Source organism: Trachurus japonicus, chromosome 13 (assembly GCF_045865225.1).
Source record: "Trachurus japonicus isolate A0001 chromosome 13, Traja_1.0".
NCBI classification, from domain to species: domain Eukaryota; kingdom Metazoa; phylum Chordata; class Actinopteri; order Carangiformes; family Carangidae; genus Trachurus; species Trachurus japonicus.
In genome coordinates this window covers 30,841,838-30,853,918 of record NC_140919.1, presented here as the reverse complement: position 1 = coordinate 30,853,918, position 12,081 = coordinate 30,841,838, and the positions used below count along the sequence as shown (strand labels likewise).

The 12,081-nt window shown below is 45.1% G+C and overlaps 1 protein-coding gene across 4 annotated transcripts in view; it reads left to right on the top strand.

Moving 5' to 3' along the window:
* The window catches only part of fndc3a (fibronectin type III domain containing 3A), a 49,616-nt gene that overhangs the window by 18,121 nt on the left and 19,414 nt on the right, over positions 1–12,081 (top strand). For 2 of the 4 annotated variants that reach the window (XM_085795936.1, XM_085795937.1), the window contains 3 exons: positions 10,193–10,269; positions 10,391–10,640; positions 10,911–11,246. In XM_085795936.1, coding sequence (XP_085652062.1) covers positions 10,193–10,269; positions 10,391–10,640; positions 10,911–11,246 — 663 coding nt within the window. Of the gene's footprint in view, positions 1–8,675; positions 8,753–10,192; positions 10,270–10,390; positions 10,641–10,910; positions 11,247–12,081 lie in introns of those variants that run through there. The other 2 variants (XM_085795938.1, XM_085795940.1) reach the window with 2 other exon arrangements.

Here is a 12,081-nt window from a genome sequence, read left to right as displayed (position 1 = left end):
AGATAATTTGATGGACAAAGCGAGACATTTATTTCCGTCAGCCAGGTTCATTCAGCTTTTTTCAGTGAGTGCAGTAAAATAGGAAAGGGGGTTGGCCAGGACGCCTCATTGACGTAGTTTTACAGTAGGGATGTGTCGTTGACAAATGAGCCTGCTCCAAGAGCCGAATCTTCAACTTTGCTGAGTGAGAATCCATGCCAGCAGGGGCGGGCCTTTATTTTGGGCACCCCGTGCAGGAAATCACATGTGAGGACAGACTAGGATCAAACCATTATGCCAAGGAAGGAAGGGGGCAGACGCAGGTACACAGAGAGAGACAGGGGAGCCGATTTTAAATGCAAGCGCGTCAGAAAAAAGAGCAGCATCTGGCTGCATTTCAATGATATTGGAGACTTTAAAGCTGAGCGCAGAATTTGTAAAATGAAAATATCCATCAGAGCAGGGTCAACAACAAACCTGTCCTGCACAGACATCTAAGAACTGCCCACCCATCTGTGCAGATGGAGAAAGTGCAGAAATGCATAAAAATAAGCCTTTTATGAAAAAAATGAATTAAAGAAAATGCTTAGCAACACACAAATCATTCATAATTGCTAAATTAGGCTAAAATGGAAGGCTCTGAGTGATACTAAAATGAAGAGCCATTTGGGAGCCGGCTGTTCTGAGGGAGCTGAGTCAAAAGAGCTGGATCTTTGAAAAGAGCTGGACATCCCATCACTATTTGACAGAAATGACAACAGGATGGTCTCATAGCTTCCTGATTGTTTAGTGACATAATTGTATTTTGTGTTTCCTGCCCATAGAGAGTAGTGAGGAGGATAGAAACAATGTGTCACAAGTGCATCAATGCACTGCAGGTTTTAACAGCGTCAGATGTGCCTGATGCATTCAGAGGACAGCAACAGACATACAACCTGTTGCTAGACCTGAATGTACCATGTTACCATCAGCAACTAAGTTTTTTTCTTTTTTCTGTCTCGACACTTCCAAAGAAACAGAACGTGTCACTGTTACATCTCTTTTCCATACTGTCATACTCCACTGTTCAATAATTCCTGCCCTCCCCTGCTCTTCCTGTCTAATTTGACAGCTGATAAAACGAATTATGCACCAATTGACTGTCATGATGTAACATAAACATATGGTGTAATCACAGTGTGTTGGTAGAGGAGTTGGGGCAGAACGGCGCTGTTGGAGTAGGATGTGTTACACATTCTTATTTGTCCCGATGGCTTGTCATTTCCCTTTCCTCAGTTGTTTGCAATTGCGTTGGCTTTGTGACAGCAACAATGAAGTCTGGCTCCAACACGTCGCTGACATTGTGAACGCAAGACAGCTGGAGTAGTTGTAGGAGGCAGAGCTGCGGGCTCGTAATTGTAAACGATTATGATAAAATGCAGTTGCCCAGGGGAAAACATTGATCTCAAAATGATTTGCTTTGTTTTGGCTCGCTCCTTGGACACCCCTCCGTGTATTGACATTTCTGTGAGCTCACTGCCGCTGTCCTCTTTTTTTTTCTCTTCTTGTTCTTTTTCTTTCCTCTCTTGAATTTTCAATTAAATTCGATAAAGAAAAATAAAAGATGTTGGCGTGATAATGTTTGGGAATGAGCATTTCTCATTTGTCACAGAAAGCAGCCACTCCACATTGTAGCATAAATCTCCTGACCTTTGTTTAGACCTGTGCTCAGTGTGTCACTGTTACTGTCACTGGTATTTCTTGTTTGTAACCTTTCTCTTTTCCTTGTGACGTATATGAATAACAATCGGACAATAGGCGTCAGGCATCTAGGTTTAAATGACAAAGGGAAAAAAAGCCGGAAACATCATACAGTTCAGGCTCTTCTCCCTACTCCTGTCTGACTGAGCTCCCACACCGGCCCCCCATTATGAGCTGAGTAAACCTCCCTAATAGGGAGCGAGCATACATAGTCTCTCCATCAGAGGAGAAACAAAGAGCTGAGAGGTGCCACATAGATCAGTGTGACTGCTACTAACTGGCCTGTCACAGGGTGCGCTCATCTCTCTGTGACGTGAATAGAGGGATGACTCACCGCTTGCGGTGCAAGGAGGGAGGAGGAAGAGTGTGTGGTGTGTGTGTGTGCATGTATGCGCATGTGGTTGGTTGGTTTGATTTGTTGTGTGCTCACAACAACTGACTATCCCTGTTCTCTTAAGTGTCTGTTCTGCATATGCGTGCTGTCACCTCTAACCCTGGACAGGGACCGACTGACACACAAAGCCAGGATGATCTGGTTTACATGGGTTTTTTTCCAGCCCACAAAAATTTGTGTATTCAATCAGGTATTTTTAGCAGCTGGATGTGCGTAATTGCTACGTGTCAGTGCTTGACAGTCTCTTTAATACAAACAGACATTCTTGTAAAATGCAGTTTATAGCAGGCGTTTGTCGTCTTTGATATCGGCCTCTGAGGGCAGGTAATTAGCGTGGCCATTCAGCGTTCTCTGACATCCTCGCCATCAGGGCAGCTCTGTAAGTGAATGGACATACCATCATGACGATAACCAGAGCCTATAGACATTCCAGCATCAGCCTTTTCACGCTGTAGATTTGAAAGCTGTACGTCCACCACCGAGCCATAGCCCACGTGACTGATGATGCAAGTCAGCATCAGGACCATTGGTTTGATTAGATCCACTTCTTTAGCTGAATTAGTCTGTCAGTGATTCACATCACTTGGGATGATTCAGCCTCTGGTTGATGGCTGGAAGCACAGTCCAGTTCAGCCTGATAGAGATGTGCCTGTCCTGCTCCCACAAAAGCCAAGACAGCCATGCTGGTATCTCAACAGGGAGCTAAAGACAGAGAGGGAGTGTGTGTGTTTTTGTGTGTTTGTGTGTACACCAGGCTCAGTTTGTAGCCATGTTGCCATTGTTCCCTGCCTTTTTTTCTCTGTGACACTGGTAGGTCAGTTGGCCCGGTTGGTTCTACTTGTCTCTTATCTCTGATGCTGTAGCTGTGGATCGCCTGGCGTCATTTCTGATGGGAGCTGCGGATGAGTCTAGGGACTTGAGGCTGTCACGTCCCCTGTGCCTGAAACTGAGCAGCCAGGATGTGCACTGTTGAACATCTGATCTGACACCGTAGTGAGGAGGTGTTTGTATTGTTAATACACTAGTAAAGTCTGAGAGAAATTCCCCTGGAATTTAGTTTTAGTAGACTCTCAGTCGGCTGAGTGGAAACGGTGCAAGTGGTTATCGTCCAACTGAAGTGCTTCAGAAAGAAGTCTGACTCTGATGCTGGAAGGCAAAAATGTTTATACCTGATGGTCACAATTGGCTCCCATAGAAAGGCTGGAGACGCAATATGGTATAAATATGGGCGGACCACATTTACAGACTTTTACATGTGAAAAGTGCCACAAATTGTTTTTAATACATTTTTTAAAAATCAGTTCAGTCTCACTTCCACGCAGCTGGCCAGTCTCACTGTGAAGTGGGTGGGATTGTCGGTTTTGGAAAGTCACAGAAATGGACCGGACTCAGGCGCCCACCCAAACAGTTTTACTGGAGTGTGCTCCCACCTTTGGAAGTAAATCATGTGGATTGTGCTGCGTTAGAAATAGCTTCACAAAGTAAAGTTGCTGGAAAAATCTTGATGAGTGTTTTGTAACCAGTGGAGGGAATGAAATACATGTAAGATGTAGAATCACCATTAACTGAGACATTTACGTATCAGAATGCATTAGGCACATTGGATAAATAATTATCATTTTTAAACATTTGATTATCCGCTCACCTTGGGGTTGAACTTTGGAAGAGAAAAATCCAGACAGGAATTTTTACTTAACGTCCAATTTATTTATAGCTTAAGTGTTAAAAGGAAATACATTATTAGATCATCTATGCTAAACCACATCCTTCCTCTATTCATCCTGTCACTCATTATCTACTTTGATGCTCTGTCCCTCCCCCTCATTCTCATTTCCTGCACTGTCGTAGGACCCTGTGCAACTGGACTATTTTTCAACTCTTGAACCTACACAGATAGTGGCTGCTGGTGAGTGGGGCAGCCATCATAGGACACTAGGCTTGCATCAGGGGACTAGTGACACAGTCCTCGTGCTTCCAGTGGTCACTCCATTATTTTAGCTGGGAATACAGCATATAAGATAGCACGTGCTTGTGATTGCATGTGCTCATGTGATCATTAAAATTCGAACCATGTGCTTTGTTGTTGTGCGGTTGTACAGCACCTTCTCCCAAACGAAACCCATCCCATATGGCTGGCAAAATCGGGCCGCAAACAGCAAGACACATTAGCCACATTAGCACGTTATTTTTGTACTCTGGCAGCTCCACCCCTCCCCCCGCCCGACTGCCAGGACATGTACACAAACATGCGAGCGTGGACGGTTCATTCACAGCTTATGCAGTGAGTAGCTCCGAGAATGACTGAGCTTGTGAGTCATATTCCCTTCGCTGCGTTGATACAGAGCGAGAGGGAGAAAGGCTACAGATGAAGATAGAAGATGATGAGAGAGAGGGGGTGTTCCAACAAACCTTTTGTCTTGTTTTGTTTTGTATATGTTTTTTTCTTTTTTTTCTGAGTTCAGTCAGGGGTAGGGTGTTCAAGGAAGGGTGATTTCATGTCCACTCAGCTGTTTCTGTCTTTGTTAAAGTATCGGCTGCGTTTCTTTTTTTTACAGGAGGAGACAGTGGTTTTAGAGTGGGATCATCATTTCCTGAACAGAGCCAAATAATTCATTACTGGGAGGAAAAAAAAAAAAATCAGGTCTGTGTGGTCACAGCCCTTCTTTTGCTCGGGGTTTGTCTGGGTGAGAGCAGCAGCAGCAGCAGCAGTAGTGTGTGATGTTCTGTAATAAGCGCAGGCATGAAGGTTACTAATCCCCTCCTGTAAACGTCACTCTGGTGCGGTTGCGGATGTCTTGAAGTATCAGAAATTTGCCGGGGAAAAGAAATAGCTGTCCTAATTAAATGGTTCCATTGTTTACTGTACAACTTCCTCCCTGTGGCTCTGGTCTGCACGCTGATCAGCAGACATTGCCCTTTTCCCTCTTTTCTCCCCTCTTGCCTCCCCTCCTCCATCTGCCTGGAAGGGTGATGATGTCTGGATGCTAACAGGCATGTTTGTGGAGTGGCAGCCTGGCCCTGGTTCCGTAATCTACTAATTGCAAATCACTGCAAATTACCACCCTCTTAATTGATGGAAGATCTTTCCTGCGTACTGGAAAATGTGCCATGCCATGCAAAAAAGGGAACCGTTTGCCAGGGTGTCATCACTTAAAAAAATAAAGGTTTAATTTGCAAGTATTGTTTTTTTTTTGTTTCGTTTCTATTGACGGTTCAATGTTTCGCCTCTTTCCCTTTGCTTGGTTGTAATTATTAACTTCTGTCAGTTAATCTGCCTGCCTTCCCTTACCCATCCTCTTTATTTGTGGAGGAAGACAATTTATTAGCTGTGATTAATAATCAAGTCGGCTCCATCTTCATAGGCTCACAGTTAATCATGCTGCCGCTGAGAGCTTATTGAGAGCTCCCACATGAAACCATCACGCTGTCTCTCGCTCTACCTGTCTTGCTCTTGCCCTCTCCAACTTGTGTGCCTGTCTCTGTTTTCATTTATTTTTTTTACACCCATGCTTTACACACCCAGCCAGCCTCAATCTCGCTCATTGTCTCTGCTTCTTTTTATTTTCCGGATCTAATTGAGGGTTCATTTGTACATCCGATTAAACCTGACAGTTTGCTTGGATTGTTGCCGTTATTTTAGAGCCACGTCTGCCAAGTTTCCTCTTGTTTGCGCCGAGCCTCAGAAGACCCGTGTGAAGTCCCACTTGAGGTTTCTTTGTTATGATCTCGATCCTTTCTCAGAGGAAGCAGGTGGGTGTTCAAAGTGGCCTTTACCACCCCTTTTGCACATCTGTGTATGTATGTGTGTTGACATGTGTCTGGCCTTTGATACGTCTCTCCCTCCGCTTTCATGCAACTATAATAGTTATCCTCGTCTCTCTGCCGCAACCTTTAGCCCCCCCACCCCCCTCCTGTCCTTCCCCTCGTGACTCAGAAACAGCCTCACCGGTTAAGATCCTGTCGGCCTGCCACAGGAAGCAGGGAGGTGAATACGGGTTATGTGATGTTGACAGGAGATGATGGTGCTCCCAAAGTGTTGCCGAGCCCCTGTTTACACAGCCAGAATGGGCAGCTTGTTTGTGGCTATTCTTGGCCCGGTAGCAGCCTGCCGTTTTGTGGAGGAGGAGGAGGACTGATGTTTTTCCCGTGGCTTGCTTCCTCTCCCCTGGAAGGCTGGCACTCCACAGCCACGTCAGCACAACCAATGCTCCGGTTGACTCTGGGGGGGGAGGGGATGGGGATGTGGCCTTTTCTATCTGATCTCTGTCAGCGCTCATGCGTCAGTCTGATGTAAAAGAGTGGGTGTCCCCCCCTCTCCTCTCTCACTCTCGCTTGTTCTCTCTCTCAAGATGTGTGTGGCTCCCTCATCCCTACCTCCCTCGCCCTGTGCTTTCTGCCCGTCCTCTCCCAAAGTCGGTACACACAAAGCCTTTCAATCTAAATGGACAAACAATGGCGCATAGACAGCTAATGTGATTCATTAGATTTCCTGTTAGTCGGCATCAGCGGCAACCACCGGAGCTGCCTTCATCAGTCACCACGCAGGTGCACGGCAGCGCCTGGCATCAACCACAAAATAATTCATCTGTCAGTCTTAAAAGTGAGTGGAGTTAACATCGCACACTTTGAACTCCCACTCAAATGATACTATAATCTGAAATCAATGGGGGCTGAGCCAAGGTGGCTGCTTTCATTCAGCCTGAGCTTTCCCATGCTCTCTGGATTCAGAGTTTTTGTCCTCGTACACAGGGTGCATGAGGACAGACAGGTGGGGAAACTCACAACTTGGCTCTTTGCCCTTTTGCTTTCATTATATGAGGCCTACCTGCTATCCGTCTTGTCCAGTGAAGTTTATTAGCAGGTAGACCAGAGCAGTATGTTCCCAATGATTTTTACACCAACGGAAAGTCATAAATTGTGGAGGCCTGTCTGGCATTCGATTGTAACAATTAGTAAGTTTGAAGAAGAGTGTATCTTCCAGTCTGCAGTAGATAGTATCTGGAGTGCTGTGATGGCAGTTTTTGACAAATAGGTTTGGCTAATGTGCACATTGTTTTTAAGTGTTACATATTGATCCAGTTTTAATATCTAACCTTATCCGGTGTCAACCTGACCCTGGTAACAAATTTATTTCAGAGGCAATTGATTTTTACTAGATTGATTCTATTGCAAATACATTTACATACCAGTGAGAGCACATCGACTGAAACGTTTCATCTCTGTTTACTTCAGCTCATCTCTGTCAAACTAATTTACACATGTCTAATGGCAACCACCCAACCATGAATCTAGTAAATAATAAATTATGGCTATTTAGCTCATTAATGGCAGCAACAGTGTGGTTGGGATACCTGCAGCAGCTAGAATAATTGCTTTCGAGAAACAAATATTACTGTATTTTGTGTAGCTCCTTCACAATAACACACAATACCACTGTTTCCTCTGCTTACCGTCTTGATACTCTCTAGTCTTTCACTTGCGCAATGGGCGGTTGGGGGTGAGCTTGGATTCTCATTGAGATTTCTCGATAAGGAAGTAGGAGCAGATGTGGTTCCAGCCAAAGTTTTCATCTTTTTCACCTTTTTTATGTGGGAAACGATGTTGAACAGAATATTAATCGTAGCAGAAATTTTTTTTATGTAGTTTAAAACATGTCTGACGAGAATCTTGTAGGCAAACGGATCAGAAAACAGCATGTTTGCTGAAAGCCAGAACAGCAATGTCACAGTGGAAGAAATCTTCAAACCACAGATACTCTTACATTACACAAGACATCCACAGATACTAAAAGCGTAATGACTCTGCTAAGAATGAAAATCCATCCTTTTGCTCTACAGATCTGTAGGTCAAGATAGCAGCACAATATTGGGACCGGGGCCATTATTATGCAATATTTTTGCACAGTGCTCAACAACATTAAAACACATGAAGAATTCTAGGTTTATCTGAGTGCAGGTCTAAACTACAAAACCAGTTGTACTGTATGTGTATTACACCTATAGACAGAACCAATGCAGCCTAATCCACCAATGCTTCAGTAAACCCTCCCCTAATGAAGGTTGTAAAGAAACAGTTTTAGGAAGGTGTTGATTCAGCTGTATGATTATATTGACGCTCATGTTTATGGTGTTGTGAATGGGACTGTGTAACACTGAGGGGTGTTTCTAATATTTTGTCCACCTTCAATAAAAGTGTGGCTGGATGAAATATTAGACAGGGCTTCATATTTGGATCCTTCAGTATAACACAATAGAGTTCAACAGCGCCACAAACGTCAGCCTCCGAAAAGATCATTGTTTCAACAATAACTCAACTTTACAGCCTTCACAGAGGTGCCATTTAATGCGGGGCAATTGAGACCGCTTTAGTTTTAGCTCAGTGTACATAACAAACTGGCAGGCGTCCATATATCACCGTGCACTTAGCGCCGCTCTCCACTGAGAGGTGGAGCCCGGACTTCAGCACCTGACGGGGAGGTGCCGGGGGTCACGAGTGGGAGGTTTCAGTGTGTCATTACACAGGCGGGGACTCTGTAGACGTGGGCCCATCATGGCCGGTCATTCAGGAACACCTTCTCTCTGCTTCCGCCCAGCCTTGACAAAATGACAGAAAACTCTCCCTCCAGCAGGATGACGGGAGGTCAGTGTGTGTCGTGGATCTTTCTGTGCTCTCCTGCGTGACATCTGGTGTCGGAGCCCCAGTGTTTATGTCTTTTGGTTTGTAAGAAGAGAAATGTGTGAATATGCAAACTTGGCACAGAGATCCTTCTCTCTTTCTCTCCCTCCCTCTCTCTCTCGCTTTCTGCTGAGCTGTCACTTCTCTGAGCTGAGCTAAGCCGCTGAACTGGCCCCTCCAACACAGCCACGCAGGAAACTTTGTTGTTTCTCAGCACTTTTGTAAAGTGGTCTTCTTGCATTTGCCAGTGTTTAAAAAAATCCATTTCTCTGCCTTTTTATTACTCACAGATATTAAAAAGAAATTGACTAGTCATTGAAAATGCAGCTGGTGTGGGGATTTTCCCCTGCAGAGACAATATTTAATGGTGGCTCTAGTGAAAACCTGCCAAGGTTCGTATGCCATAGGTGGCAAAATGGGAGGAGTTATTATGGTTCTCTCGGTTTACAGAAGTAAAAGTCCATTTATGATCTGCGCAGATGGGTTACAGTGACTGAATAAGTCTTTGAATGGGCAGCACAGTGTTACAGAAGATGAGCAACTGCACTGTAATAACACTGATCTGCCATAACATCAAAACAGGTGTCTGGTGTTAAAGCTGTGACCGATCTGTGCATTTGTTTGACTGAGTGGAGCCACGATGTTGTGGAAAATGATTTAAACTACAAATTAGGTTTCAAAACAACATGATTCAGAGATGGAAGGTCTTTAAAACACAGCATGGGTATACACCAGCCAGCCACAGCAATAAAACAGTAAGGCTACCGGGTTTAATGTTGTAGCTCATCGGTGTAAATCTCTTTGATTAAAAAGTCAGAAGTCATGTCAGACGCCCCGTGTACATAAACACTTTATGAGAAAAGCTGGTGTTGGTTGAAGAAGTTAAGACGTTTTAAAATGCTGAAACACCTTTTGGGATTCTGGGTCTATTTTGGATCAATGCAAGTGGTGTTTTATGTCAATTTGCTACAGTTTTGACATCTTCTCCATAGCAACAGCCGCCAAGACTGCTGGGTACTTTAATGTTTAGAGTCAACTGCTGCACCAAATTGACAGGAAAAGTCCGTTTTTTTTTAACCGATGATGATTGAACATAAAACCTCTTGCAACCGTTTCTACAGCTGCTATGTTGAGCCACACAGGTTATCATAAAAAAAAAAAAAAAATCAGATGTTGCTTTTAAATGGTCGGATGTATGGATTGTGTGTGTGTGTGTGTGTGTGTGTGAGTCATTTGCTCATGTGCTAGCTGTCCAGCTCAGGTCGGAGCCTGTATGAATGGGGTCAGAGTGGGGCTGAACTCTCGGCCCTGTGCACTGCTGTAACACTCAACACATTCACCACAGATGAAACAGCTGTTCGGCCTGTGGGAAAGTGTTTGATCCGGCGTCTTCCCTCTCCACAGGTCCTGCTCAGGTTCCCATGATGTCTCCAAATGGTTCAGTGCCTCCAATCTATGTGCCTCCTGGATACGTTTCACAGGTATTCATTCATTCAGCACTCTTCCCAGCCTCCGGCGTCTCTGATTGGCATCTGGTCCGAAACGCGGCACGGCTTTCATGCCTTTTGCTTTTCTTGCGCTCTTCGTTTGTTTCCTCCGCAGATCATAGAGGAGAACGGAGTGCGGCGGGTTCTGGTTTTACCTCAGCAGCCAGAGTTCCACCCAGGGGGCCACTCCCCTCTCCACCACCCTCCACCTCCGCCCCACCCCCACCTGCCTGCCTTCATCCACCCTGCCATGATGCCGCCGCACCCGCCACACCATCTGTACACGGGCATGGCGGGGGGCGTGGGTGACATGAATTCTCAGTACATCTCCCAGTACCATCCAGCTCACATCTACTCAGAGCAGGGTGAGTCGGCGTCTGGCCCCGTGCTGTTATATTAAGATGTTATTTGTTGTTCTCAGCGCTTTGTTTGCACAGGCTAGTTATACAGTCCAGGCCCGAGATAAACTGTTTAGTCTCTCAGTTTCGCAATCTCACCACTGCCCTGTTTATTTGTATGTTCCTCTCACAGTAACCTGTTTGTTGTTTTCAGCATGCTTCTATTGTTTTTTGTTTGTTTTTTGCTCTTCTTTGTGTCAGCACAAACTCACGAACATTGCCTTTTTGTTCCCGCAGTCTCTGCAGATTCTCACTCCCCACACGGACGCCCACCGTTTGTTCACAGAGACGACAGAACAAGCAAAACATACGAGCGTCTGCAGAAGAAGCTGAAGGAGCGTCAGGGAGGCGGAGGCGGAGGAGGAGGAGGAGGTGGAGGAGGAGGAGGAGGAGGGCAGGTGAAGGACAGCCCTCCCCTCTCGCCACAGAAGACGTGCGGCAGCCCCCCGACGGTGGACATCCATAACGGCGTTGGAGGGAAAGGGCTGGAGGCGGAGCAGGCTGCGCAGCTCAGCCAAGCCGTGGCCGGCCCAGACAAGCAGGCGGGCAGGGGGAAGAACGGAGAGTTGGGAGGTGAGGAGGTTAAAGGGGAGAGTTTTGTCGAAAATTTTACAGTTGGGCTGACATGCAGCATTTTTCCGGATGTGAGGAGCGGGCGCTGTGTTGTGTTTAGGTGCTGAGAATAGCGCCTCATTTGCTGCAGCAGCTGGTGGCAGGGAGGGATGAACAACACGGCCAACATTACTCCTGATTACATGAACTCTGACTGCTCATTAATCATGGAGTTTAAGACGGCTTCTTGGTGACACCAGTGCATAATTAAGAAATGATTGTAAATTTTGAAAGTGGAGGAAAAAATAATTTCACCTTCTGACCTATGAAGCGTGCAGAAATGTAAGAAATATGAGCAATCTACCACTTTTTCTTTCTTTTTTTTTTACCTTTCATCATTTCTACAGAAGACGGGAGATGTTGTTTTTTAGAAGCAGACATACAAGCATATAAAGGAACACATTTAGTAAACTAATCTTAAAATGACTGAGGCTTCACTGATGATGACATCTCTTTAAACACGATGCACTAGATCCATTGAAGCTAATGACAGTGATGTCAGTAAAATTCTGTCCATAGCTTTTTTCCAAAACAGATCTGTAGCTATCATACAGACAGAAATTGAAACAGAAATACAGACAGAAATTTGAATAGTTGCTACTAAAACATCAGCCAGCTGATATTTTCACAACGTAGCCTGACACATTTTGATTTCAGGTGTACGTCTGTCCATCTAATTCTCATGATATCTCAGTAACAACTCAGGGGAATTTAATCAAAGTTGGTTCAAACATTCACTTTAGATAAAAGCATGAACTGATTACATTTTGACGGTCAGAGGTCAGAGGTCGAAGTC